Here is a 27,111-nt window from a genome sequence, read left to right as displayed (position 1 = left end):
AAGCCTGCCATTTGGGGTAGGCAGATATCAAATGTGCTATGATACATAAAAGTCCATAGACTCTAAGCGGTTGGTCCATGTTGAGACACTTCCCGAATCCAACCCTTACGTTTCCCAAATTGAAGCAGCAGTGGTCACCAAGTCAGTCGACTGTGCTTCCTGGCATGAATAAATAGAGGTCCAAAGTGGCGATACTTTTGCAGTGGCAGATCATGATTTATGGGACTCAACCTTGCTACTTTAGTCATTTCAAGCTTGAGATGCTGGGAATCCCACACAGAAAAAAAACACACACACATAACTGTGGTCCTTTCAATGACAGGGATAGTCAAGTATCTAATTGTCTTCTTAAAAACCATTTCATGTAGGTATGCTTTACATATCATTAAACTCACTCACTCTGAGTGTACAGTTGAATTCTTTTTAGTAAATCCATGCAGTATGCAACCATCGTGATAATCTAGTTTGTAATTGCCTTTTTTTCTCTGCAATTGTGTTAATATACACTTAACATAAGATTTACTGTTTTACCCATCTTTAATTATGCTGTTTTGAAATGTTAAGTACATTTACATTGTTGAGCAACCAATTTCCAGATCTGTCTCTTTTTTTCTTTCTTTCTTTCTTTCTTTTTTTTTTTTTTGAGTCAGAGTCTCGCTTTGTCGCCCAGGCTGGAGTGCAGTGGCACCATCTCGGCTCACTGCAACCTCTGCCTCCTGGGTTCAAGCGATTCTCCTGCCTCAGCCTCCCAAGAAGCTGGGATTACAGGTGCCCACCACCACGTCCAGTTAATTTTTGTACTTTTAGTAGAGATGGGGTTTCACCATGTTGGCCAGGCTGGTCTCGAACTCCTGACCTCATGATTCGCCTGCCTCGGCCTCCCAAAGTGCTGGGATTACAAGCGTGAGCCACCATGCCCAGTGCATATCTCTTTTTTTAAAAAAATAAATTTTATTGTGTATATTTAAGGCATACTACATGACGTTATGGGATTTGTATAGATAGTAAAAAGATTACCATAGTGAAGCAAATGAACTTATCCATTTTGCATTGTTACCTGATTTTGTTTGTTTGTTTTTGTGGCAAAGCAGCTAAAATCTGAACATTGATCTAGATCCCTTTTCATCTTTCAAAACTGGAACTTCATGCCTATTAAGCAGTAACCGCCCCCCCTACCCCCCACTCTCCCTCCAGCCCCTGGCAACCACCATTCTACTTTTTGTCTCTATGAATTTGACTACTCCATTTGTCCTTCTGTGACTGGCTCATTTTACTTGGCATAATGTCTTTAGGATTCATCCATGTGGGCAGGACACGGTGGCTCACGCCTGTAATCCCAGCACTTTGGGAGGCCGTGGCAGGCGGATCACGAGATCAGGAGATGGAGACCATCCTGGCTAACACGGTGAAACCCCGTCTCTACTAAAAATACAAAAAATTAGCCGGGCGTGATGGCGGGTGCCTGCAGTCCCAGCTACTTGGGAGGCTGAGGGAGGAGAATGGTGTGAACCTGGGAGGCGGAGCTTGCAGTGAGCTGAGATTGGCCACTGCACTCCAGCCTGGGCAACAGAGCGAGACTCTGTCTCAAAAAATAATAATAAATAAAAACAAAAAATAACAAAAAAAACCACATGCATACAAAGATTCATCAGTGTTGTACCATGTGTCAGAATTTCCTTCCTTTTTAAGGCTGAGTAATATTCCATTGTACGGATAGACTGCATGTACTTTATTCATTCCTCTCTCCACGGACACTTGAACTGTTTCCACTTTTTAGCTGTTGCGAATAATTCTGCTGTGAACATGGGTATATAAATACTGCTTCGAGACCCTGCTTTCAATTCTTTTGGATATATACCCACATGTGGAATTGCTGGAGCATATGGTAATCCTTGTTTACATTTGTTGAGGAACTGCCATATTGTTTTCTAGAATGGCTCTAGCATTTTACATTCCCACCTACTATATTGCCTTTACCACTTTGTTTCATATTCAGGCCTCTAAAGTTACTCAGCATGGATTGAGTCATTCGTTATTTATTTATTGTGACTTCTGTGTTCCATTACTGTGGCGAAGTGCTAGGGACACCGTGATGACGGCGTCTGCCCTCATGGAGGCTGCAGTGTGAGAAATAAGCAATAAACAGATATATGAGAAAGTCTGTCATTATATATTTTGAACTATGCTATAAAAAGAAAGACATGGTTTCTTGAAGGCTGAGAGCACTAATAAATGAGACCTACTTTGGAAGAGGGAAGATTGGCTTTAAGAAGGGAAATTTGAAGAGATTGCAGGCTTTTTAGGAGTGGGCCAGGTTAAGAGAGGCAAGCAGTGGAAAGGAAGAAGATTCCTTGTAGAAAAGAGCAAAGGTGGGGTTTTCAGGGAAAGAACTCCCTTATACTGAGACCTGTGCAAAGTTACTGAATCCATAATTTGACATGCATTCGTTAGTACTCACTAGGAGCCGATGGGAGCTATGAGGTTCTGTTTTTCCATAAATGAAATAGAAATAGGCTGGGCACGGTGGCTCACGCCTGTAAATCCCAGCACTTGGGGAGGCTGAGGTGGGCAGATCACTTGAGATCAGGAGTTGGAGACAAGCCTGGTGAACATGGTGAAACCCGATCTCTACTAAAAATACAAAAATTAGCCGAGTGTAGTGGCATGCGCTTATAGTCCCAGCTACTCAGGAAGCTGAGGCAGGAGAATCGCTTGAACCCAGTCAGAGGTTGCAGTGAGCAGAGATCGTGCCACTGCACTCCAGCCTGGGCCACAGAGTGGGCTGTCTCAAAAAAAAAAAAAAAAAAGGAATTAAAAAAGGATATTAGTGAGGATAAAATGAGATTACACATCCCAAATCTCCTTATAAACAATAAGACTGCTGAAAAATATACCAAGAAGTGTACTTTTTGAATATTCCTGCCTGGCAGAAACACTGAAAATGACTGGATTACATAAACTTTGACAATGACTGGATTATATAAACCCAGTCACCTAACAAAGGACATTGCATTAAAAAGTTTAATATCATCCTTTACTCTGAACATTTTCTGTTCAAGCTCGGGTCCCACCCAGGTCCTGTGGTTTAAGAAATAACTGTTTTATTGTTTGTCTTTATATGAGACAGAGTTTCACTCTGTTGCCCAGTTCGGAGTACAGTACCTAGATCTTGGCTCACTGCAACCACCGCCTCCTGGGTTCAAGTGATTCTCCTGCCTCAGGCTCCCAAGTAGCTGAGATTACAGATGCGCAACACCACGGCCGGTTAATTTTTGTATTTTTAGCAGAGATGGAGTTTTACCATGTTGGCCAGGCTAGTCTCGAACTCCTGACTCTGGTGACCCGCCAGTCTGGGCCTCCCAGAGTGCTGGGATTACAGACGTGAGACACTGTGCTTAGCCTGAAACAACTTTTGATTAGGGACTTGCCTGTTGCTACACCCTCCATTCATCCCCTGCTTTGCTCTAGGACTTTATTTTCCACCAACTGGCTCCTGGCTGCAGTTCTTAAACTGGAGGTAGCTTCAAAACATGTACCGTGTCCTGCTTTTCTTGATATGACATTTGTGGAAGGTTTCCATTTGAGGGAAACTTCTTGACTTCGTCTGTTGGAGTGATTTCCGAAAACCCAAGATTTTTCTAGGACACTTTAAATTTAACATGTTGACTGTACTCTGATTTTTTCTTCTTTAGCTATCTTGTCTATATTCAGCTATAGTTGGAAGACAGGTATTAGGATGTGATAGAATTTTGGAGTCAGACTTAGAAACTGACCGCCGTTTTAGAAACTGACCACCAGCTCAGCCAGTTTCTAATTAAGTCACTTCACGTCTTTGAGCTTCAGTTTCAAAATGGAGAGGACAGTAGGGCCGACCTCCACTGGAAGATACAACTAGGTGGTGTGCATTTATTTAATGCAGTCTGTGGCACGTAAAACGGGCTCAATCAATTATTATTATTATTACTATCACTTGGAGAGTCAAGTGGCACAATTTTATCTCATTCTAAGGCTAACATATTACAACTATCATCTAGTAAAATAAATATAAACAACTATGTAATAAATGAAATTTTCCTTAATCCAATAATATTTTTTGAGCCGTGAACCTACTGCACATTCGTTTAGATTTGTAAGTTAGATCTCCTGCCACACTGCCTTACACAGAAAAGGTGTTGAGAATATCAGTAGATTAGTCAGCAAGGAAGGTGCTAATTGGCCTTTTTACTCAGTATCAGAATTCTAAACTGCTTCCATGTATTATTAAACCATATTCTTACTTTTCCAATCTGGCTGTTGGGTATAATTCTGTCTTACTTGCTTTAGATGTTATATATAAAATAAGGCAAGACTGTTTCAGAGACTCAAAAATGAAGGTTAATCTTCCTTCAATAAGTTTTTACTGATGGCCACGAATATAAAAAAGATGATCAAGCTGATTTATTTTCTGCCTTGGGTTGTCCAAATACCCAGGTGAACACATTGATGAGCCCAGCATTCCATTTTGCTTGTATTCCTGATGAGTTTACAAGCTGGGAACGTGATGAATAACTAATCAAGAGAATGCAATGCACAAATGTGGAGGGAGGGTTTATATCTGCACAGTCCCTTACAATGAAGTAAATGCCAAACAAAGACGCATGCCCAGAGCAGTTATGGAAAGACCAATCAAAGACTTAGCAGGTTGATGATTTCATCATTCATTTAGCATTTATTAAGCATGTACATTGTGCAAAGCAGTTAGCCAAATTACATATACATGGATTTATGGTATAAATGTATATACATGTAATATATACACACACACAAGCCCAACTTTAAAAAATTCCAGGCATCATGTGTCAGAATGTTACAATCACTTTGAACGATACACCTTTTCTGTAATAATGTGTGTATTGTAAAAAAAATTCCAGTAGTGATTAGTAACAACCAGATACTGTGACCGTGCCCCATTGCCATTCCACGGGAGATGCAAGAGCATTGTCTCAGTAATAAAATATGATGTTATCAGGCATTTATGGCTCCTGGGGAAAAAAATGCAATTGATTGCTGTTTTGATATTATCTCTGATTATGCTTGCTTATAATTTGCCATTTCTAATATTTAGTAGCCATTTTGAAGTTAAAAAAAAAATCAAGGTTCGCATTGTAACCACAAATCAGTCTTTGTGAACAGGAATCCTGGAGGCTATTAATCAGCTTTTAAAAGAAGTAAGTCACGGTGGTGGTGGGGTAATCTGAAATTTTGGAAGTTCCGAGCTCACTTTAAGAGTTGAGATGGGTGGGAGGGCTGAAAACACCACCATTCATCATTCTTCAGTTATCTCGAGACTCAACTTAAACATTTGTAATCAAAAAGATGGGAGGGGACACGGGTCACATCTCAGGTTTGGGGGAGTGTGTGTGCGTGTAGATGTGAAAACTGAGCCAAAATATTCCAGTGTGAAGAGACCTCCCTTCTCGGCTGGTGGACATCAACCTTACAAAGTAATCTTTGGAGCATACTACCAAATACACCCGTTCCAAAACTTTTACTTACGCTCCTACTTTTTAATAAGTACGCATTTCCCCCCATTTTCTTCTCCTCTCCAAGGACTCAGATAGTTGGAGCGAGGATGGGTCCCCCTCTGATTTCGTCTCCGCCCCAGCCAATCTGAGCCCGGATGCTAATTAGCTGCGCTCCCCTGATGAACACGCCTTTGTCACAAGTAGGCCCGGACTACAAAGCCCAGAATGCCTCGCCCCTCCCTGATCAATGAGGGCTTATTTAAATGATCTCTGAGGTCTTGGACCCAAGCCAATCAGCTGTCAGGGCTCATGATAAATCGCAATGCATTATTGATAATAATAATTACTGGGACATGCGCGTTCCGGCCGAAGGGGGGTAAATTTCCCAACTCCAGGAATTTGTGGCGGAGAGGGCAAATAACTGCGGCTCTCCCGGCGCCCCGATGCTCGCACCATGTCGAGGCGCAAGCAGGCGAAACCCCAGCACATCAACTCGGAGGAGGACCAGGGCGAGCAGCAGCCGCAGCAGCCGACCCCGGAGTTTGCAGATGCGGCCCCAGCGGCGCCCGCGGAGGGGGAGCTGGGTGAGTGGGGCTGGGGCGCCCGCCCGGGGAGGGGAGCTTCCCGGACGTACGCGGGATCCTCGAGGGCGCGGGCTTCGGGGAACGGGCGGCGTCCAGCGCAAATTCAGAAACCGAGATTTGGGGGCTCAGTGCCCGGGAGGAGAGGTCGCCTCTTCTCCCCACCACCCCGCCTTTTGCACGTTTCACACTTTTTTCTTCTCCCCTCTTGTGTAAGTTTCACCCCCAGCTTTCTCCCCTTATTGTAAAATTGACCCCCCACTCGCTCCTCCGTTCTCCTCGCTCCCGAAAAGTTCCCTTCTCCTTGTCCTCTGCCCCTCACTTAACTGGTTCCACTCCCCTCACTGGTGTTCCCCCCTCCCTTGTAACTTAGGTCCCCCTCCCTCGCGTCGCTCTCAAAAGAAAGAACCCTGGGGATCCTCACCCTCTCCACCAGCCCGTGGGGGCTTTTCTTGGAGGCTGGAGGAGGGGCGCACCCCTGGAAGACCCCCCGGAGGAGGACGATCTATTGCACGCGCCCCTCCCGGGCCAAGTGGGGGGAGGGGGCGCGACCTCTCCCACCCTCAGGAGCTGGGGTGCGGGCCACCCGCGCTGCGCAGGGGATTGGAGGGAACGGAGAAGTGGGGGAGGAGGGCTCAATGTTTCCCTTTAAAATTTTTTTGTTTTTTGGTTTTCGCCTTTTCTGCCCGGGCTGCGCCGCCTGCCGATCTTCGCCCTAACCTTTCGGGGCCTGACCTCCAGCCATCTTTGATTTCCGACTTCCTAAAAATAACCGCGGCAAGCCCGAGGGTGCGAGCCCCCAGTGGCCGGGGTGGCGGACGCGCGGCAGCCCCGCTGGGGTGCACCGGCCTCCCGTTTTGCGTGGCTTTTCTGGAGCGCTCGGCTTTTCACATTTGCGCCCGGGTGTGAAAGGGGAGCGGTGGGGGGCCAGGGCAACTCCCGCGGCTGACCCGGCCCACGCTTCCGCGGCCAGCGTTTCCCGGATCGAGGGGAGTTCGGGACTCCAGCCGCGCCGGGAGCGGCGGGGCCAACCCTGTTCCCACTTCATCACTTCACCGCAGAGGTTTTAGGAGCGAGGCGGTTTCCCACTATCTCGTCTCCATCCCGGCCCGCCAAATTGTCGCCTGATAAGTTTTTAGCGTGCGCGTGGGGGGAGGGGGGATTTGTAGCCGCCTCTCCGGCCTTGTTCGTCGCTCCGCTCCCCGCCTGCTTTCTAATTTCCCTGCAGCAGACGGGTGTGCGCGGTAACCCCGGAGGACTCTCAGAGCCTATCTCTGATGCCCGGGGTTTCCCGAGAAGACGGTCGCCACTTTTTGGCTTCCGTACCCCCCACCCTTTTTGTCGGAGACTGAATGTAATACGTTTCCCAAGTTTATAATAGGTCAATAGAATCCCCCGTTTAACATTTTTCCAGGGCCAATTAAAAGGATCGACTTGACGGAGGGGACGGCTGGGGGTTTTCGGGGCGCCGGGTGGTCAGCGCAACGCGCACCCTAGGTCCCAGGCGCCTGGAGGGACTCTCTTTGTGCCTTGGTTGGGGGCGGGGTGGGGTGGGGGTTGAGGGGAGCGTGAAGACTTCGTGGCCTGGCCCACCTGGAACAAAAGGGTTAACCCTCAGCCCGCCTGCTTCCTTCGGAGAGGAGGGGCGAACTCCTGGCCCTGACCCCTCCCCTGGTCCTACGCTGACCTCCCCTTCCCCCTTCATTTTGGGTGGGCGCACACACGTGGGGCTTTTGGTGGTGTTTGGCACCTTTAGGGAGGGAAGCTTGTTACGGGAGGGCTTCTGAAATTAACGATGTTGGAGTTTGGAATCAGAGTCAACCTGAGTTGAGCTAAGACCTCAGGCCTGGCCGTGCGCTGCCACTGCGATTTGGGAGGGAGGGGAGTTGGCTATTGATCACCAGGGTTGTCGCGGACAGCCCACCCGGCCTGCGCGCGGGCGCCCCCTGGAGGCCCAGCTTGAAGCATAGCCCTTTGCTGGGAGGCGGGGTCCCTTCGCAGGTGCTGGCTCACACCTGGTGGATGGGACCGGTTGCGGGGGTGAATGGAGAGGGCTGGGCTGGGCCAAGGATGGGCACCCCAGGGGATTCGTGTCGGTCGCCTGTGTGATCGCCGTCTGTGCCCGCTGTTCTTTGCCAAGTCTGGAATTCTTGGTAATAACTCCTGGCGGCTAGAATGTGTTTGCAGAGCCTCCAATTGCCTCTTTGGGACAGAAGGTTGTTTTCCCAAGCAGTGCGTTTGTAATGGCTGCGTTTGGGTTGTTTGCATTTGATCTGCCTAAAATTATATAGTTAGATATTCAGACATATATATCTAACTTAGATGGATGTATATGCCTCACATGATTTTTTAGAATGCAGATTGAGCTGGTCTTATTTTGCAAAGCCATTCGAGAATACAGTTTTCGAGGGAGGAAAATGACGTCTGGCGATCAATTAACAGATCAAAAAATCTGCAGGTGGTCGCGGGGCTAACACTACATACAGGAAAAATTAGCATTTTCTCAAAAGAGTTTCAAATGCCCTTTGTGCTAAACTGGATTACAAACATCGACGATTAGGATTCCCAAGTTTCGAATTACTCCTATTTCCAATTACTCACCAAATGACCCAGGCTGGCTAGAAGGATTTTGAGGTTAGTTAACGTTTCAGGCCAGCTTTCTACGTTAGACTTCATCTGGGTTTCCCATAGGGAGAGAAGCTACAATTTGCCAAACAGCTCCTTTTGTTGAATACACATGTTGCAGTGCACAAGCAAATGATACTTTGTCGTTCCTGCTGCTGTTGGTGAGTTTCCTCCTGGGCTGTGGGTTGGGGAACCATCTTGGGAGGCAGAAGGCAATTAGCATTTCCCTTTTTTAAAATGTGAAGTGTTACGTTGATGCCTAGGAAGTCAGGTTTTAGAATGGGATCCGCATTCCAGTGTGGCTGTGTGATGGCTGTGTGACTTTCAGCTGTGTAACCTTGAAGCTAGCTTGGTGTTTTTTTTTTTTTTTCTCTGAGTTTTTGGGTTCCTCCTCTATATAGTGGTGATAAAATGCCCTGTTTAGATAATTTCAACTATAGAAGGGCTACTGTGAATTGGGAATGTGATCAGTACTAATTTTGTTCAAAATACCAAAATGTTTTTATTTGTGTTTATTGTGTCAAGATGGTGTTGAGCTGCCAGTTGAGGCAATGTAGCAGAAACGGCAGTGTGCTGCCTGCCAGACACCAGGCTGGGGACTTCGGTGCGCTATCTTTAATTCAAGAAATTAAAGACCAAAATTGATAGTCATATTTTTACTCATTTTAAATTGCGGCACCTGTTTGAAATGGCTTTGCCTGTGGTGTCTTGTCTTGCTTGATGTCCCATGGTGCCTTGTTCTACCTCGCCCCAGAGTTCAAGGAACTGATTTTTTTTTTTTTTAATAGCCTTAGGCCAGTTGGTGATGTGATGAGATTTTCTTTTCGGCATCTTTGACAAGGGAGCCATGATTGGTGCTTGGGCGGTTGGGTTTGGTGGCTTCTCCTCTGCCATCTTAAATGTTGGGATGTGTCTTCACATGGTTTAGATGAAGAGGTCCCAGAAACAAAACAATGTTGGAGTTTGGTTGGCTTTTCTGGGTTGTACTACCCTGGAAAAATGAATGGCGAAAAGAGTTCCAGAAGTTCTCTCTTCCTCATCACCTTTAGCCTACAGTACTTTTGACTATTTTTTTTTAAATGTCTAAACATTTTTAAAAGCCACTAAATCCAGATAAGAACTGCATCGCCAATCACCGCAATCCCCCCCAATCCCCGCCCCAATGAATTGTATGTCTGTGTCAGGTTTTGTTCAGGGGGACTCTGGAGACAGGCGACAAAAACCCCTGCCCTGATGGAGTTTACAAACTTGCCTGATCTCTAGTTGGGGCAGAGTGGGACACTTCCCTAACCTTGGAAGTAAAATGAGGTCACATGCCTTAGTGCCTAGGAAACTTGCTTTGAGCCATTTACTCTTTTTTTCCTCTCCAGCAGAATCCCTGAGTTTTGGTTCAAGGCTGTTTGAAACTTTGCCTTTTTTAGATCTTAACTAGGTAGAAACTTAAAGTCTAATTTGCCTTCTATGACTTGAGTTGAAGGCTTTTTGACTGCCAAAATTAAACTGCTAAAGAGGCACTTTTCTTTAAACTGGTTAAATACTTAAGAAGGCACATAATTTCCTTTTGTTTTTTGGTAAGCAATTATCCTGGGGGTGGGGGAGGGTAGAAGATGTTGTGTGCTTTAGATAATCTAGTCATTGTAGTTCTTTAAATGTAGGAATGAAAAAAAGATAAGCTTGAGTCATAATGCTTTTATCAAGATATACAGGTTTTACTTTTTAAGCATTTCAGTGTCTCCAGATTTTGATTGGTCACTAGTAGATGAACTTTCTTCCTATACAATAGTAAGAGTATTTTCTATCCATTTGGCAGTGATTGAATCTAAGACCCCTGCTGGGTTTACTGCATTCTTCCAACTTATTGGATAACTAGATGCTGCAAGATAACATTCCTAAAATTCGGGGTGGGGGTGGGGTGGAGAAATGGAAGAACGAGTTGCTGTGTAATCCCTCTGAACTTTGCTTTTTTTCCTTTGGGGTTAACTTAAGCATGTCCAGCAATTGTTCATAACAGAATCTTCTTACTCCTTGGCAAATACAGTTTCGGTATTTACCAGTGGCGGCCTGGATGTAGAAGCACTTTTTACTGCACAAGCAAACAGAGCTGCTCCTGTTTTAAGACTCAAGTGGGATGTTGCTGGTGGAGGCTACAGAAGAGGCGAGCTTGTGTATACAGCAAAGGCAAGCTGGTATTCAGGCTGTAAATCACTCTTGGGAACTGCTAGATCCTTCTAGGGGAGGGAGCTTAACCTTTTTTATGCCATAGATCCTTTCTCAGTGTAATGTATAAAATACATAGACGACCAAGGAAATAAATTACATTGAAATATAGTCATCAAAAATGAAAACATTTTTCACTTAGTAATATCAGCTACTTTATTAATACAATAAATAACAAGATCTAGTAGTCCATCAGATAACAAGAATTTCCAAGTCGTAACAACTTGTAACACTATATGAAAATATCGGCCGGGCGCGGTGGCTCAAGCCTGTAAACCCAGCACTTTGGGAGGCCGAGACGGGCGGATCACGAGGTCAGGAGATCGAGACCATCCTGGCTAACACGGTGAAACCCCGTCTCTACTAAAAAATACAAAAACTAGCCGGGCGAGGTGGCGGGCGCCTGTAGTCCCAGCTACTCAGGAGGCTGAGGCAGGAGAATGGCGTAAACCCGGGAGGCGGAGCTTGCAGTGAGCTGAGATCCGGCCTCTGCACTCCAGTCCGGGCGACAGAGCGAGACTCCGCCTCAAAAAAAAAAAAAAAAAGAAAATATCTGTGGTCTCCACTGATGACAAAGTCACAAGTTCTTTTTTTTTTTTTTTTTGAGACGAAGGAGTCTCGCTCTGTCGCCCAGGCTGGAGTGCAGTGGCCGGATCTCAGCTCACTGCAAGCTCCGCCTCCCGGGTTCACGCCATTCTCCTGCCTCAGCCTCCCGAGTAGCTGGGGCTACAGGCGCCCGCCTCCTCGCCCGGCTAGTTTTTTGTATTTTTTAGTAGAGACGGGGTTTCACCGTGTTAGCCAGGATGGTCTCGATCTCCTGACCTCGTGATCCGCCCGTCTCGGCCTCCCAAAGTGCTGGGATTACAGGTTTGAGCCACCGCGCCCGGCCACAAGTTCTATTAATACCACTGTGGTATGTTCCTTATATTCATCATTGAACGAAATGTTGAATTTTAGTTCAGCTAAGTGAAAATTAGTATTTTTTTCTTATCTAATTTCATAGACCCCCTGTTTAAAAATGCCTCTGTTAAACAGAACATGTATATTTTCATGTGATATTTTCACATGAAATACATATTTTCACATGTGATACATTTCAAGTGATATTTTCACCGATGCTATGAAAACATTTTATTGATATTACAGTGGTTTGTGACCTTCCAAAGGACATAAATGTATATAATATGTTTGTGGTATTAGAACTTTATAAGGGGGGAGCTATTAGGGAAAAATAACTTAAAAGCCTCCATAGAGGGGCAAGATGAAAAAGTTTCTCCCATAGAGAGGAGAGACTCTGCTCTAGAAGAAACCATTATGAATTGGGGCACTCATTTTAGTGCCGTTAAATAGTATTTAAGTCGCCTCTATCTTCTAACTAGCAAGCAGTGTGTCATCTTGAGCCACTTAGTTCTGAGCCTGTTTTCCACATCTGCAAAATAGAAACAAAGGAGCTTGTTTGATTATGTGGCTATGAAGATAAGTGACTGGGCTGGGCGTGGTGGCTCAGGCTTGTCATCCCAGCACTTTGGGAGTCCGAGGCGGGCGGATCACGAGGACAGCAGATCGAGACCATCCTGGCTAACCCGGTGAAACCCCGTCTCTACTAAAAATACAAAAAATTAGCCGGGCGTGGTAGTGGGCGCCTGTAGTTCCAGCTACTTGGGAGGCTGAGGCAGGAGAATGGCGTGAACCTGGGAGGCGGAGCTTGCAGTGAGCCCAGAACGCGCCACTGCACTCCAGCCTGGGCGACAGAGCGTGACTCCGTCTCAAAAAAGTGACTTAAGGCAAGGGTGTCTCATCTTTTGGCTTCTCTGGGCCACATTAGAAGAATTATTATCTTGGGCCACACATAAAAGACACGGACACTAATGATAGCTGATGAGCTTAAAACAAATAGTAAAACTATCTTAAGTTTTAAGAAAGTTCATGAATTTGGCCGGGCGCGGTGGCTCAAGCCTGTAATCCCAGCACTTTGAGAGGCCGAGACGGGCGGATCACGAGGTCAGGAGATCGAGACCATCCTGGCTAACACGGTGAAACCCCGTATCTACTAAAAAATCCAAAAAAAAAAAAAAAAAAACTAGCCGGGCGAGGTGGCGGGCGCCTGTAGTCCCAGCTACTCAGGAGGCTGAGGCAGGAGAATGGCTTGAACCCGGGAGGCGGAGCTTGCAGTGAGTTGAGATTGGCCACTGCACTCCAGCCTGGGCGACAGAGCGAGACTCCGTCTCAAAAAAAAAAAAAAAAAAAAAAAAGAAAGTTTATGAATTTGTGTTGGGTTGAATTCAAAGCTGGCCTGGACCTGGGCTGGACAAGCTTGCCTTAAGGTGTAAGAGTATGAAGTATGTTGTTGTTCTTGCTTGGAGAGGTTGGTGGTGGTTAGCTTTTGGCCTCTAAAAAGCAGAATGGAGTGGTTAATGTTTTTGCATGGGCTTTATTGAAGGTTTTTTTTTTGTTTTTGTTTTTGTTTTTTTTGAGAGACAGTCTTGCTCTGTTGCCCTGGCTGGAGTGCAGTGGCGCAATCTTGGCTCACTGCAACCTCCGCCTCCTGGGTCCCAGTTCAAGCAATTCTCCCAACTCAGCCTCCCGAGTAGCTGGGGTTACAGGGATGCGCACGCCATCACGCCTGGCTGACTTTTCTATTTTTAGTAGAGACAGCGTTTCACCACGTTGGCCAGGCTGGTCTCAAACTCCTGAACCCAAGTGATCCACCCACCTTGACTTCCAAAGTGCTGGGATTACAGGTGTGAGTCACTGTGCCCAGCCTTGGTCTCCTTTATTTCTGGAGGCTATAAAGCGTTCGCTTTTTCTGCACCCTAATTTATTTAACCAAAATCTTACTGACGACCAAGGTGCATCCATTTTTGTTGCTGTTTGTTAACATGAGAAATGCTGCAAGGAATATCCTTGAAGTACATCGAGGAAATTTCTAAAACAGGAATTGCTGGGTCAAAGGAAAATTGTACTAAAATGAAGATGTTGCCAGATGACTTGCTGAAAGAGCTGGATCTGTCTACACACTCCTACCAGTAATATGTATTTCCTTCCCTCAGAAGAGAAATTGTTTTAAAAAGTTTCACTTAACATTCTTGACACATAATTGTCAAAATTGCTTTTCTAGAAAGATTGTGCCACCTAACACTCCCACTTAGTGCTGGTTTCCAGCCTTGGGAAATCATACAGATAGATACTATTTATCTGAGAGTTGGTGGTTCCCAGATAAATAGTTGCCAGGGTTCTGGGAATTGACAAGCATTTTTATCTTGATCATTGCAATGAGGCAGATTCGCAGCGGTATTGGGGCTTAAGGAGAGTTTGTGCTGGTATCTGCAACTGGAACTCTACCTGGAAGTAGCAGCATTGCACTGCATCCTAACACTTTCAGAGCAACTTCTGGAAGTCCTAGAACTAAGACAGGAATGGGTGGTCTACTCCCACCCCTTCCTAACCAAGGCAACCTCCCAGGCTCTCCTGTCCCACCTTAACATCTCTGAGAGGAAAGAGAGTTGCAGTAAGACAGAAGATACATGATCAGAGGGGTACAAATGAAGGGTTCCAATAGAGGGTGTGAGAACTGCATGTCTGGGGTTTAATACTGGCTCTGCCGTTTACTTGACATGTTTCCTTGGGCAAGTTCATGTCCTCTGTGCCTCAGTTTCCCCTTCTGTCAAATAGGGTAATAGTTTCTATTTCAGAGTTGTTAATATAATAACATACATTGTTTAGAATCATACCTGGCCACATACAAAGTAAGTGCTCAAAAGTTATCTGTCAATAACTTTTGTTATGTTGCACAAGTCACATTATTTCTTAGAGTCTCTGTTTTTCACATCTTTATTTTTTCATTGTTTATTTATTTTTGAGATGAAGTTTCGCTCTTGTTGCCCAGGTTGGAGTTCAACGGCGCAGTCTCAGCTCACTGCAACCTCTGCCTCCTGGGTTCAAGCGATTCTCCTGTCTCAGCCTCCTGAGTAGCTAGGATTACAGGCATTCGCCACCATGCTGGGCTAAGTTTGTATTTTTAGTAGAAATGGAGTTTCACCATGTTGATCAGGCTGGTTTTGAACTCCCGGCCTCAGCTGATCGCCTACCTCGGCCTCCCAAAGTACTGGGATCACAGGTGTGAGCCACTGCGCCTGGCCTTTTTCTCATCTTTAAATGGAGCTGATATTTAATAGGATTGAATGATTACAGTGTGGGCATCTGTGGGTACAAAATCTGAATTATAGGAAGATAATGGGACTCATCTTTTTACCATTGGGCCCCCAACCCCTGCTTTGCACACAGTAGGAGGTCAGTATTGTGGAATGAGAGGCATTACATTGTTTTATTGTAAGGCATTGTTCTCCTCAGTCCTGGTTGAATCAGTAAAACCAGGCATCTAATCATCTAATCACGAGATTGTCATCTCGTGATTATGCGTGCTCAGTAGGCATTCTTAGGGATGAACCCATTTGCCTACCAATAACAGGTAGTTATTGGTAGGCAAGGCCAGGTTGGCCCTGGCCAGCTTTCTTAACTCTGGCAGGCCAGACCTGCCCATGGCTCTTGTCTCTTCCCCTGACCCACCCCCAGCCTACACATACCTTGCAAGACTTCATATTGTGACCCAGTCTGAAATAAGTAAAGATTAAACCAGTTTGTTAAGGCCATGCTTCAAGATCAGTCCTTCCTGGAAACCCATTGGTGGACTGTGCTGTCAAAAGTCCATGGATTTGGCTGGATGCAGTGGCTCATGCCTGTAATCCCAGCACTTTGGGAGGCTGAGGCAGACAGATCACTTGAACCCAGGAGTTCAAGACCAGCCTGGCCAACATGGTGAAACCTCATCTCTACTAAAAATACAAAAATTAGCCAGGCTTGATGGCGGGCGCCTGTAATCCCAGCTTCCCAGGAGACTGAGGCATGAGAATAGCTTGAATCCAGGAGGTGGAGGTTACAGTGAGCCAAGATTGGGCCACTGCACTCCAGCACTTCCTGGCATTTTCCTTGTGCATTTGTACTTTTTTTGTTTGTTTTGTTTTTAGACAGGGTCTCACTCTGTCACCCAGGCTGGAGTGGCTTGACTTCCCAGGCTCAAGTGATTCTCCTGCCTCAGCCTCCTGAGTAGCTTGAACTATACATGGACACCGCCATGGTCACCTGTTTTTATCTTCTTATTTTTTTGTAGAGACAGGGTCTCATTGTGTTGCTGGTTTCGAACTCCTGGCCTCTCAAAAGTGGCCTCAAAGTGCGGGGATGACTGGTGTGAGCCACTGCACCCAGCCACGTTTGTACATTTCAAACACAGGTTTTGTTTTAAGCAAAATGGTCATGTTGTACATATTGTTGCGCAACCCATTTCTTTCACTTAATTTCTATGGCATACAGAAATTCTGCATACTTCTTACGCTGTGGGTGGGTGGGCAAAAATTTACTTCTTTGCTGCTATGAATGTTTCTGACAAAACAAACAAAAAACCCTAGATCATTGTAGGCTTGTGTGAATGTCTTCTGTGGTTTAGATTCATAGGCTCAGCTGCTGGGTCTGAGGCATGCCTGTCTTTGTCCTGTGGCCCCAAGCTCCATTGATATCTTGGTGATGGGGTATACCTGAGAGGACAGCGGGGAGGTGAGAACAATGAAGTAGTCTTCGCCAGGCGTCTTGTGTAAAGGACCCCAGCATCTGGCTAAAACGTAGTCCCAAGTTCGGAGTTGCAATGTGTAGGCTGGCACTAACCCTAAAGTAAATAAGCCCCAGTTACAAAAGAAATTCAGGGATCAGCGTGTTTTTTGTTTTTTTTGAGACAGAGTCTCAAAAAAAAGTCTGTTGCCCAGGCTGGAGTGCAATGGCGCCATCTCGGTTCACTGCAACCTCCGCCTCCTGAGTTCAAGCAATTCTTGTGCCTCAGCCTCCCGAGTAGCTGGGATTACAGGAGTCCACCACCATGACTGGCTGATTTTTCTGTTTTTAGTAGAGACAGGGTCTCACTGTGTTGACCAGACTGGTCTCAAATTCCCAACCTCAGGTGATCTGCCCACCTTAGCCTCTCAAAGTGCTGTGATGATAGACGCGAGCCACCGTGCCCAGCTCCCCCCATATCTTTTACTTGGGCAGAGTCCTTAGCTTTTTCTGTCTTGTTATAGGTGCTCCAGTGAACCACCCGGGGAATGACGAGGTGGCAAGTGAGGATGAAGCCACAGTAAAGCGGCTTCGTCGGGAGGAGACACACGTCTGTGAGAAATGCTGTGCAGAGTTCTTCAGCGTCTCTGAGTTCCTGGAACATAAGAAAAATTGCACTAAAAATCCACCTGTCCTCATCATGAATGACAGCGAGGGGCCGGTGCCTTCAGAAGACTTCTCCAGAGCTGTACTGAGCCACCAGCCCGCCAGTCCCAGTAGTAAGGACGGTCACAGGGAGAATGGCGGCAGCTCAGAGGACATGAAGGAGAAGCCGGGCGCGGAGTCTGTGGTGTACCTAAAGACAGAGACAGCCCTGCCACCCACCCCCCAGGACATAAGCTATTTAGCCAAAGGCAAAGTGGCCAACACTAACGTGACCTTGCAGGCACTACGGGGCACCAAGGTGGCGGTGAATCAGCGGAGCGCGGATGCACTCCCTGCCCCCGTGCCTGGCGCCAACAGCATCCCGTGGGTCCTCGAGCAGATCTTGTGTCTGCAGCAGCAGCAGCTACAGCAGATCCAGCTCACCGAGCAGATCCGCATCCAGGTGAACATGTGGGCCTCCCACGCCCTCCACTCGAGTGGGGCAGGGGCTGACACTCTGAAGACCTTGGGCAGCCACATGTCTCAGCAGGTTTCTGCAGCTGTGGCTTTGCTCAGCCAGAAAGCTGGAAGCCAAGGTCTGTCTCTGGATGCCTTGAAACAAGCCAAGCTACCTCATGCCAACATCCCTTCTGCCACCAGCTCCCTGTCCCCAGGGCTGGCGCCCTTCGCTCTGAAGCCGGATGGGACCCGGGTGCTCCCGAACGTCATGTCCCGCCTCCCGAGCGCTTTGCTTCCTCAGGCCCCGGGCTCGGTGCTCTTCCAGAGCCCTTTCTCCACTGTGACGCTAGACACATCCAAGAAAGGGAAGGGGAAGCCCCCGAACATCTCTGCGGTGGATGTCAAACCCAAAGACGAGGCGGTCCTCTACAAGCACAAGTGTAAGTACTGTAGCAAGGTTTTTGGGACTGATAGCTCCTTGCAGATCCACCTTCGCTCCCACACTGGAGAGAGACCCTTCGTGTGCTCTGTCTGTGGTCATCGCTTCACCACCAAGGGCAACCTCAAGGTGCACTTTCACCGACATCCCCAGGTGAAGGCAAACCCCCAGCTGTTTGCCGAGTTCCAGGACAAAGTGGCGGCCGGCAATGGCATCCCCTGTGCACTCTCTGTACCTGACCCCATAGATGAATCGAGTCTTTCCTTAGACACCAAACCTGTCCTTGTAACCACCTCTGTAGGGCTACCTCAGAATCTGTCTTCGGGGACTAATCCCAAGGACCTCACGGGTGGCCCCTTGCCCGGTGACCTGCAGCCTGGGCCTTCTCCAGAAAGTGAGGGTGGACCCACACTCCCTGGGGTGGGACCAAACCATAATTCCCCAAGGGCTGGTGGCTTCCAAGGGAGTGGGACCCCTGAGCCAGGGTCAGAGACTCTGAAATTGCAGCAGCTGGTGGAGAACATTGACAAGGCCACCACTGATCCCAACGAATGTCTCATTTGCCACCGAGTCTTAAGCTGCCAGAGCTCCCTCAAGATGCATTATCGCACCCACACCGGGGAGAGACCGTTCCAGTGTAAGATCTGTGGCCGAGCCTTTTCTACCAAAGGTAACCTGAAGACACACCTCGGGGTTCACCGAACCAACACGTCCATTAAGACGCAGCATTCATGCCCCATCTGCCAGAAGAAGTTCACCAACGCCGTGATGCTGCAGCAGCATATTCGGATGCACATGGGCGGTCAGATTCCCAATACACCCCTGCCAGAGAATCCCTGTGACTTTCCGGGTTCTGAGCCAATGACGGTGGGTGAGAATGGCAGCACTGGCGCCATCTGCCATGATGATGTCATCGAAAGCATCGATTTAGAGGAAGTCAGCTCCCAGGAGGCTCCCAGCAGCTCCTCGAAGGTCCCCACGCCTCTTCCCAGCATCCACTCGGCATCACCCACGCTAGGGTTTGCCATGATGGCTTCCTTAGATGCCCCAGGGAAAGTGGGTCCTGCCCCTTTTAACCTGCAGCGCCAGGGCAGCAGAGAAAATGGTTCCGTGGAGAGCGATGGCTTGACCAACGACTCGTCCTCGCTGATGGGAGACCAGGAGTATCAGAGCCGAAGCCCAGACATCTTGGAAACCACATCCTTCCAGGCACTCTCCCCAGCCAATAGTCAAGCCGAAAGCATCAAGTCAAAGTCTCCCGATGCTGGGAGCAAAGCAGAGAGCTCCGAGAACAGCCGCACTGAGATGGAAGGTGATAGAGCTTTGGATTTAACTTATGTCCATTTTGGGCTCAAGGTCATCAAAAAGGAACCTGGGTTGAACTTTACAAACGGAGAGTATGACTTGAAGCAGCCCCTTCTATAGGGCAATTAGCTTTTCTGTGCTTCTGGGTAGAGGGCAATAGTAACTGCCTCTATCCTAGTAACGAACATGCTTTTTATTTATGGTGGTCAATGCAAAATGGGTATGGACAGCATACCTTTTTTGTTGGTTTTTATTTTTGTCTTTGAGCCCCTTGGGACATAGGGGTAGTCTTTCTGTTTTGTTAAATTTTTTTTCTTTTTGTTTCTCCACACTGATTCTGTATACGGGTGTCTTAAGGGTATGTTTGAGGAAGTGGCCACTGCTTTTTGACCACTGAAATAAGCCGTGGTTCCCTGACTCTGAGGCCCCACTGCCTGATGTAATATTCACAAATTAACCACTCTTGAAGCAGGGAAAGACGAACCCATTTTAAATGCACGTATCTACTGAGAGGTGACTGTTGATGTCATTAATGGTAAAATAAGGGAAAAGCTGTATCATAGAATCAAAGAAAGATGGTGTCTGGGCATATACTTTAAAGGTAGTTTCTTATGTAGAAATTTGAACTTAAATTAGATATGTGTTTATATGTTGCCCATACCTTAAAAAAAAAACCCAAAGTGGTACCTTTTCCCAAGCATTCAGGCTTTCTTCTTTGTGCAGATAAACAATTCAAAGGAAGGTGTTAATTTCTGTTAAGGTGCTTTCAAGGTGTTAATTTCTTACAAAGCCAGCTCCAGACTCTCAAACTAGCAGGCAGTTATCTTTAAAGATCTCTTTTGCTTTGAAGAGAAAGAATGAATGTTGGATGATAAAGGTCTGGCTTTTTCCCCCTCTGTGTACTAGGTCGGAGCAGTGTCCCTTCCACGTTTATCCGAGCCCAGCCGACCTATGTCAAGGTTGAAGTTCCTGGCACGTTTGTGGGACCCTCGACACTGTCCCCAGGGATGACCCCTTTGTTAGCAGCCCAGCCACGCCGACAGGCCAAGCAACATGGCTGCACACGGTGTGGGAAGAACTTCTCGTCTGCTAGCGCTCTTCAGATCCACGAGCGGACTCACACTGGAGAGAAGCCTTTTGTGTGCAACATTTGTGGGCGAGCTTTTACCACCAAAGGCAACTTAAAGGTGGGTTTGTGTGGCTTTCAGCAGGATGGGGGCTGGGCGTCGACTGGCTTCTCCTTACTGGCACCATCCGTGATGAGTTCTTCCATCCTTCCATTCCTCCTTTGGGAGGCCGAGGTGGGAGGATTGCTTGAGTCCAGGAGTTTGAGACCAGCCTGGGCAACATAGGGAGACAATGTCTTTACAAACAAAACAAAAATTAGTTGGGTGTGGTGTTGCATGCTTGGGTCCCAGCTAACTGGGAGGCTGAGCGGGGAGGAGGTAACATAAGGAGACCCCGTCACTACAAAATAAAAATTAGCTGGGCACAGTGGCATGCGCCTGTAGGCCCAGCTACTTGGGAGGCTGAAGTGGGAGGATCGCTTGAACCTGGGATGTCGAGGGTGCTGTGAGCTGTGATCACACCACTGCACTCTAGCCTGGGCAAGAGAGTAAGACCCTGTCTCTTCCAGCACTTTGGGAGGTAGTGGTGGGAGGATCACTTGACCCCAGCAGTTGAAGACCAGCCTGGGCAACATAGCAAGATGCCATCTCTACAAAAATTAAATTCATATAAATAAAAAAAAAAAGAAGCTGAAAAGGATTTCAGAACTTGAAAGCCAGGCAGAAAAAATAATTAAGGAAAGCAGCCAGATGCTAGTAAGGTCCCTTCTGTAGCAGAAGCCTTGCCTACCACCCTAGATTAAATAGCATCCTATTTCCACCATGGCCTGCTGTAGCTTTCCCAGCCAGATACGTTTTTCTCTGTAGCAATTATGAGACATTGATGTTCTATATATTTAGATGTCAACTGCATCAGAGTATGGTCTGTTTTGCTCTGTCACCCAGACTGGAGTGCAATGGCGCAATCTCGGCTCATTGCAACCCTCTGCCTCCCGAGTTCAAGCAATTATCCTGCCTCAGCCTCCCGACTAGCTGGAATTACAGGCACCCGCCATCATGCCCAGCTAATTTTTATATATTTTTAGTAGAGATGGGGTTTCACCATGTTGGCCAGGCTCGTCTCGAACTCCTGACCTCAGGTGATCTGCCCGCCTCGGCCTCCCTAAGTACTGGGATTACAGGCGTGAGCCACCGTGCCCTGCCCACAAATTGTTTTTAACTGAAATTTTTACTTAAATAAGTATAGATTTTCACTGGACTTTTGAAAAGTAATACAGAGACGTCCTTGTATGCTTTGCCCAGTTTTCCCCATTGGTAGCACTTTGCAAAACTGTAGTATCACATTGTAGCATAATTGGGATATTGACTTTGTTACAATCAGCATATTCAGATTTTCCCGTTTTACTTCTACTTAGGTGTGCATGTTGTGTACTCTAGTTTTATTACCTGTGTAGGTTTGTGCATTTTAAAAATGTGAACTCTAGGCTGGGTGTATAACCCCATCTTGGTTGCTCTGGGGAGGAATGTTCGTTAGGTGATATAAGAAATCTGATTTTCTAAATATAAAGTGCAGACAGTCCCTGACTTAAGATGGTTTGATTTACAATGGTACAAAAGTGAGATGCATTCAATAGAGATCAGACTTTAGGTACCCATACAACCATTCTGTTTCTAGTTTTCAGTACAGTATTCAATCACATGAGCTATGAGCTAATTTTTTTTTTTTTTTTTTTTTTTTTGAGACGGGGTCTTGCTCTGTCACCCAGGCTGGAGTGCAGTGGCATGATCTTGGCTCACTGCAACCTTCGCCTCCTAGGTTCAAGTGATTCTCGTGCCTCAGCCTCCCGAGTAGCTGGAATTACAGGCATGTGCCACCATGCCCGGCTAATTTTTATATTTTTAATAGACAGGGCTTCACCATGTTGGCCAGGCTGGTCTTGGACTCCTGACCTCAAGTGATCTGCCCATCTTGGCATCCCAAAGTGCTGGGATTACAGGCTTGAGCCACTGTGCCCTGCCTACATGAGCTATTTCAATGCTTTATTGTAAAACAGTCTTTGCATTAGATGATTTTGCCTGACTGTAAGCTAATGCAAATGTTCTGAGCATGTTTGAGGTAGGCTAAACTGAGCTATGATGTTTGGCTGGTTAGATGTATTACATGCATTTTAGACTAAGAATATTTTCTACTTACAGTGAGTTTATCCGGGCATAACCCCACTGTAAGTCAAGGATCATCTATATGTTAAAACACTGGGTAGAATGAAATCCATATGCAGATTGATTCTTGGCTTGCCAGTGAGCTTCAAATCTCTATTTTGAAAAAAACCTTTCTGTCCTGTTCCCGTAGGTTCACTACATGACACACGGGGCCAACAATAACTCAGCCCGCCGTGGAAGGAAGTTGGCCATCGAGAACACCATGGCTCTGTTAGGTACGGACAGAAAAAGAGTCTCAGAAATCTTTCCCAAGGAAATCCTGGCCCCTTCGGTGAACGTGGACCCTGTTGTGTGGAACCAGTATACCAGCATGCTCAATGGCGGTCTAGCCGTGAAGACCAATGAGATCTCTGTGATCCAGAGTGGAGGGGTTCCTACCCTCCCTGTTTCCTTGGGAGCCACCTCCGTTGTGAGTAACGCCACTGTCTCCAAGATGGATGGCTCCCAATCGAGTATCAGTGCCGATGTGGAAAAACCAAGTGCTACTGACGGCGTTCCCAAACACCAGTTTCCTCACTTCCTGGAAGAAAACAAGATTGCGGTCAGCTAAGCAAGGGAGAACTTGCGTGCAAGGAGCAATGCAGACACAGTGAAATCTCTAGAATCTGCTTTGTTTTGTAAGAACTCATCTCCTCCTGTTTTCTTTTTCTTACTGATATGCAAATGATGTTTACGATGGTTGTGACCACAACCTCAGGCAAGTCCTACAATCACAATTGTTGCTATGCTGCTTTGCAAAAAGTTGAAAAAATAAAAAAATTCATACCAAAACAAATACAGACTGTTGTTTTTTGAGATGGAGTCTCACTTTATCACCCAGGCTGGAGTGCAGTGTATTGATCTTGGCTCACTGCAACCTCCCCTTCCTGGGTTCAAGTGATTCTCCTGCCTTAGTCTCCCGAGTAGCTGGAATTATAGGCGCATGCCACCACGCCTGGCTCATTTTTGTATTTTGAGTAGAGACGGGGTTTCACCATGTTGGTCAGGCTGGTCTCGAACTCCTGACCTTGTGATCCACCCGTCTTGGCCTCCCAAAGTGCTGGGATTACAGGTGTGAGCTACCATGCCTGGCACTTTTTTTTTTTCAATTTTGGAAAGAAGCGGGTCTTGCAAAGTAGCTTTGTTACTTGTAACAGATGTATGCATAGAACCTTTGTGCAACCTAGAATGACTTTTTCCAAAGACTTACCTATTTCAAGGTAGAATCGTTGGAACTTACTGAACAACAGTGGAAAAGACAGCTACACAGCCTAATTGAGGGGAGAGGGGTACTGTATACTTATATGGTAACTGGACGCGGGTAAAAGGACAAGGTCTGTCATCTCTTTAGGGACCTGTTTTATATGCCCCAATCCTGTCCCCATCTTGTTTTTTTTTTGAATGTACTTAAAAAAGGAACAACAACAAACTAGGGTTGTAGAATTATAAAATTGCTTCAACCTTAGAACCTTAAGTAGGAGGCCCTCAAATGGACTTACGTTAGTCCTTAGGGAGTCAATGTGTGTGTTGCTGCTTATTTAAATAAAGTTCAGTTGGAGCCCCGAGAGTGCCAATGTTTTCCCCACACCTCTTAGATGCCTTCCTCTTCCCGAACCTCAGAAGAGGTGGGCACCTGAGCGGGGAATCTCAGGTGACTTAGTTTGCCAGTGCCTACTCTATTGAAGAACTGGGTTTTCATGCTCGAGAAGAAACTCGTGGAAGGGCGTGTTTCCCATCACAGGTTCACATACTGATTGTTTTTGTTGAATTTCCTTGGTGCGACTTATGCCAAGTAATTATGAAGATTTTTTGTTTTGTTTGTTTTCTTGCTGAATATTTCATGAAGGCTACAAAGTTAGAACAGGCAAGTCCTGGGTGTGAAAGCTTTAATTTATCTACCTCATTTATTTTTTATTTTTTGTAGCCATAGTGTCTGTTTTCCTGTTTTAAGACCGCTAAAGTATTCCCAGGCCCTGTCTAAGACCTAAGAGTTGATGTATTGGTGGGAAGAGGTGAACGTTCAAGATGATTTTGTGATGCCTTTTTTTTTGTAGTTTCCTTTTGTATACATGATATTGAGCAAACGAAACATTGCTCTTGGTTTAACAAGAAGGGAGAAAGAAAGAAAAAGAACTAACTGCTGGGAGAAAAGTCTTTCCCCTCTCTGTGGAGGGTCCTGACGGAAATATGCATCCAAGACGAATAGCCAAAGTGTTATCTCTTCATCGTTGCACCTGACTTTAGGATCCCGCCCCCCCCCCCTTTTTTTTTTTTTTTTGCCAAGTTGTGCCTTTCCTTCTGGAATTGTAAGTGAACACGAGAATAGTACCTGTTTACACTGTGAAGTGGATATTGTTACAGAAAACACACCGGTGGCTTTCTCACTGTTGAGCTAATAATGCCTTGTGAATGTATGATCCACGGAGAAACCCCTGTAGTTGTACCTGCTGATGCTGTCTGTCTGTTGGAAAATAAATTTTGAATGTTTTTTTTTTTTCTCACCCAGGTGTATATGGGAGTTTTTCTGGTACTTTCTGTTCTATACCTGAGACTCTTTACTTGACAATCACTTCCAGCTGCCTTGTGACACTCTTGTTCCTATAGTCAAAAAGATGCAGATGTGGTTATGTCCATGCTTGCCTCACTTTTCTTTTCTTTCTTTCTTTTTTTTTTTTTTTTGACAGTTTCCCTCTCGTTTCCGCTGGAGGGCAATGGCATGATCTTGGCCCACTGTAATCTCCGCCTCCCGGGTTCAAGTGATTCTCCTGCCTTGGCCTCCCAGTAGCTGGGATTACAGGCATGCACCATCACGCCCGGCTAACTTTGTATTTTTACAAAGAGACGGGGTTTCACTATGTTGGTCAGGCTGTTCTGAAACTCCCGACCTGAGGTGAACCCGCCCACCTTGGCCTCCCAAAGTGCTGAGATTACAGGCGTGAGCCACCGTACCGTACCCGGCCTGTTTTTTCTTTTTTTAAGACGGGGTCTCACTCGTTCACCCAGGCTAGAGTGCAGTAGTATTACCTCAGCTTACTGCAGCCTTGACCTCCCAGGCTCAAGGGAGTGCAGTGGCTCGATCTTGGCTTACTGCATCCTCCGCCTCCCAGGTTCAAGCAATTATCCTGCCTCAGCCTCCTTACTTGGGATTACAGGTGCCTGCCACCACATCTGGCTAATTTTTATATTTTGAGTAGAGATGGGGTTTCAGCACGTTGGCCAGGCTGGTCTCAAACTCCTGGCCTCAAGTGATCCATCTGCCTCAGCTTCCCAAAGTGTTGTGATTGCAGGCACGAGCCACCTTGCCCAGCCTGTTTTCTCCCTTCTCACATACTTCAAACATCTTTCCAAGGTAAAACCCAATTCCGGTTAATCCTTTAACATACCTGCAATTACGTAACAATGATGTCTAGTCATCTATTGACAATACCGTTGGTGTTTACCCATAGACTTCCCTGTCACTCAGGCTGCAGTATAGTGGCATGATCACAGCTGACTGTGGCCTTGAGCTCCTGGACTCAAGTGATCCTCCCACCTCAGCCTGCAGAGTAGCAGGCACACACCATCACTCCCAGCTCATTTTTTTTTTGCAGAGATGGTCTCACCATGTTCCCCAGGCTGGCCTCAAGTGATCCACTGGCCTTGGTGTCTCAGAGTGCTGGGATTACAGGCATGAGCCACTGTGCCTGGCCTCGTGAGCTTTTTTATTTTGTTTTTGATTGCCTTTGGGGTATTTCTTTTCTTACACTTGAGTTCATTTCCAGGGTAAATTCCTGCTTGGGATATCTGGGGAAAAGATTATCACTGTTTTTGTGTGTGTTTGCTGTTTTCTGTAACACTGTGTGTGTGTGTGTGTGTGTGTGTGTGTGTGTGTGGGCGCACGCGCGCACCGTTCCTCTCGGCCTTAATCTTTGAAGTCAGTTCTAAAGGGTAGATTGTGATTGTACCTATGCAGGTAGATTATACCCACATAGTGTGGTCATAACTTTGTTATGTCAGTTACTGACCACATGTACAACAATGGTCTCATAAGATTGTAATACTAATTTTTACTCTACCTTTTCTGTGTTAAAATACGTTTATAGATCGGGCACGGTGGCTCACGCCTGTAATCCTAGCACTTTGGGAGACCGAGGTGAGCGAATTACCTGAGCTCAGGAGTTAGAGACCAGCCTGGGCAACACGGTAAAACCCCGTCTCTACTAAAATGCAAGAAAGTAGCCGGCGTGGTGGCGTGCGCCTGTAATCCCAACTACTCAGGAGACTGAGACAGGAGAATTGCTTGAACCCAGGAGGTGGAGGTTGCAGTGAACCAAGATCATGCCATTGTGCTCCAGCCTGGGTGACAGAGCGAGACTCTGTCTCAATACAAAAGAAAAAATAATTAAGTACCAATTAATCTTTTAACGTCCGCTTCCAGGTTCAAGTCATTCTCCTGCCTCAGCCTCCCGAATAGCTGGGATTGTAGGTGCACG

General features: G+C 46.5%; 1 protein-coding gene across 2 annotated transcripts; it reads left to right on the top strand.

The window, feature by feature from the left end:
• Positions 1-5,845: 5,845 nt before the first annotated feature.
• On the top strand, positions 5,846-25,140 carry SALL4 (spalt like transcription factor 4). Of its 2 annotated transcripts, none has more exons than XM_030915191.1 (4): positions 5,846-6,088; positions 17,050-18,069; positions 20,280-20,560; positions 22,791-25,140. In XM_030915191.1, exons 1-4 carry the CDS (start codon positions 5,959-5,961, stop codon positions 23,208-23,210), a joined length of 1,851 nt encoding a protein of 616 aa, XP_030771051.1. In that variant the 5' UTR covers positions 5,846-5,958; the 3' UTR covers positions 23,211-25,140. The 2 variants fall into 2 exon arrangements, with proteins under 2 accessions (XP_030771051.1, XP_010361670.1); XM_010363368.2 differs by having other exon boundaries at positions 17,050-19,380.
• The last annotated feature ends 1,971 nt before the right edge of the window (positions 25,141-27,111 follow it).

The sequence above is a fragment of the Rhinopithecus roxellana genome, chromosome 13 (assembly GCF_007565055.1).
Source record: "Rhinopithecus roxellana isolate Shanxi Qingling chromosome 13, ASM756505v1, whole genome shotgun sequence".
Taxonomy (NCBI): domain Eukaryota; kingdom Metazoa; phylum Chordata; class Mammalia; order Primates; family Cercopithecidae; genus Rhinopithecus; species Rhinopithecus roxellana.
This window is presented reverse-complemented; position numbering and strand designations above follow the sequence as displayed.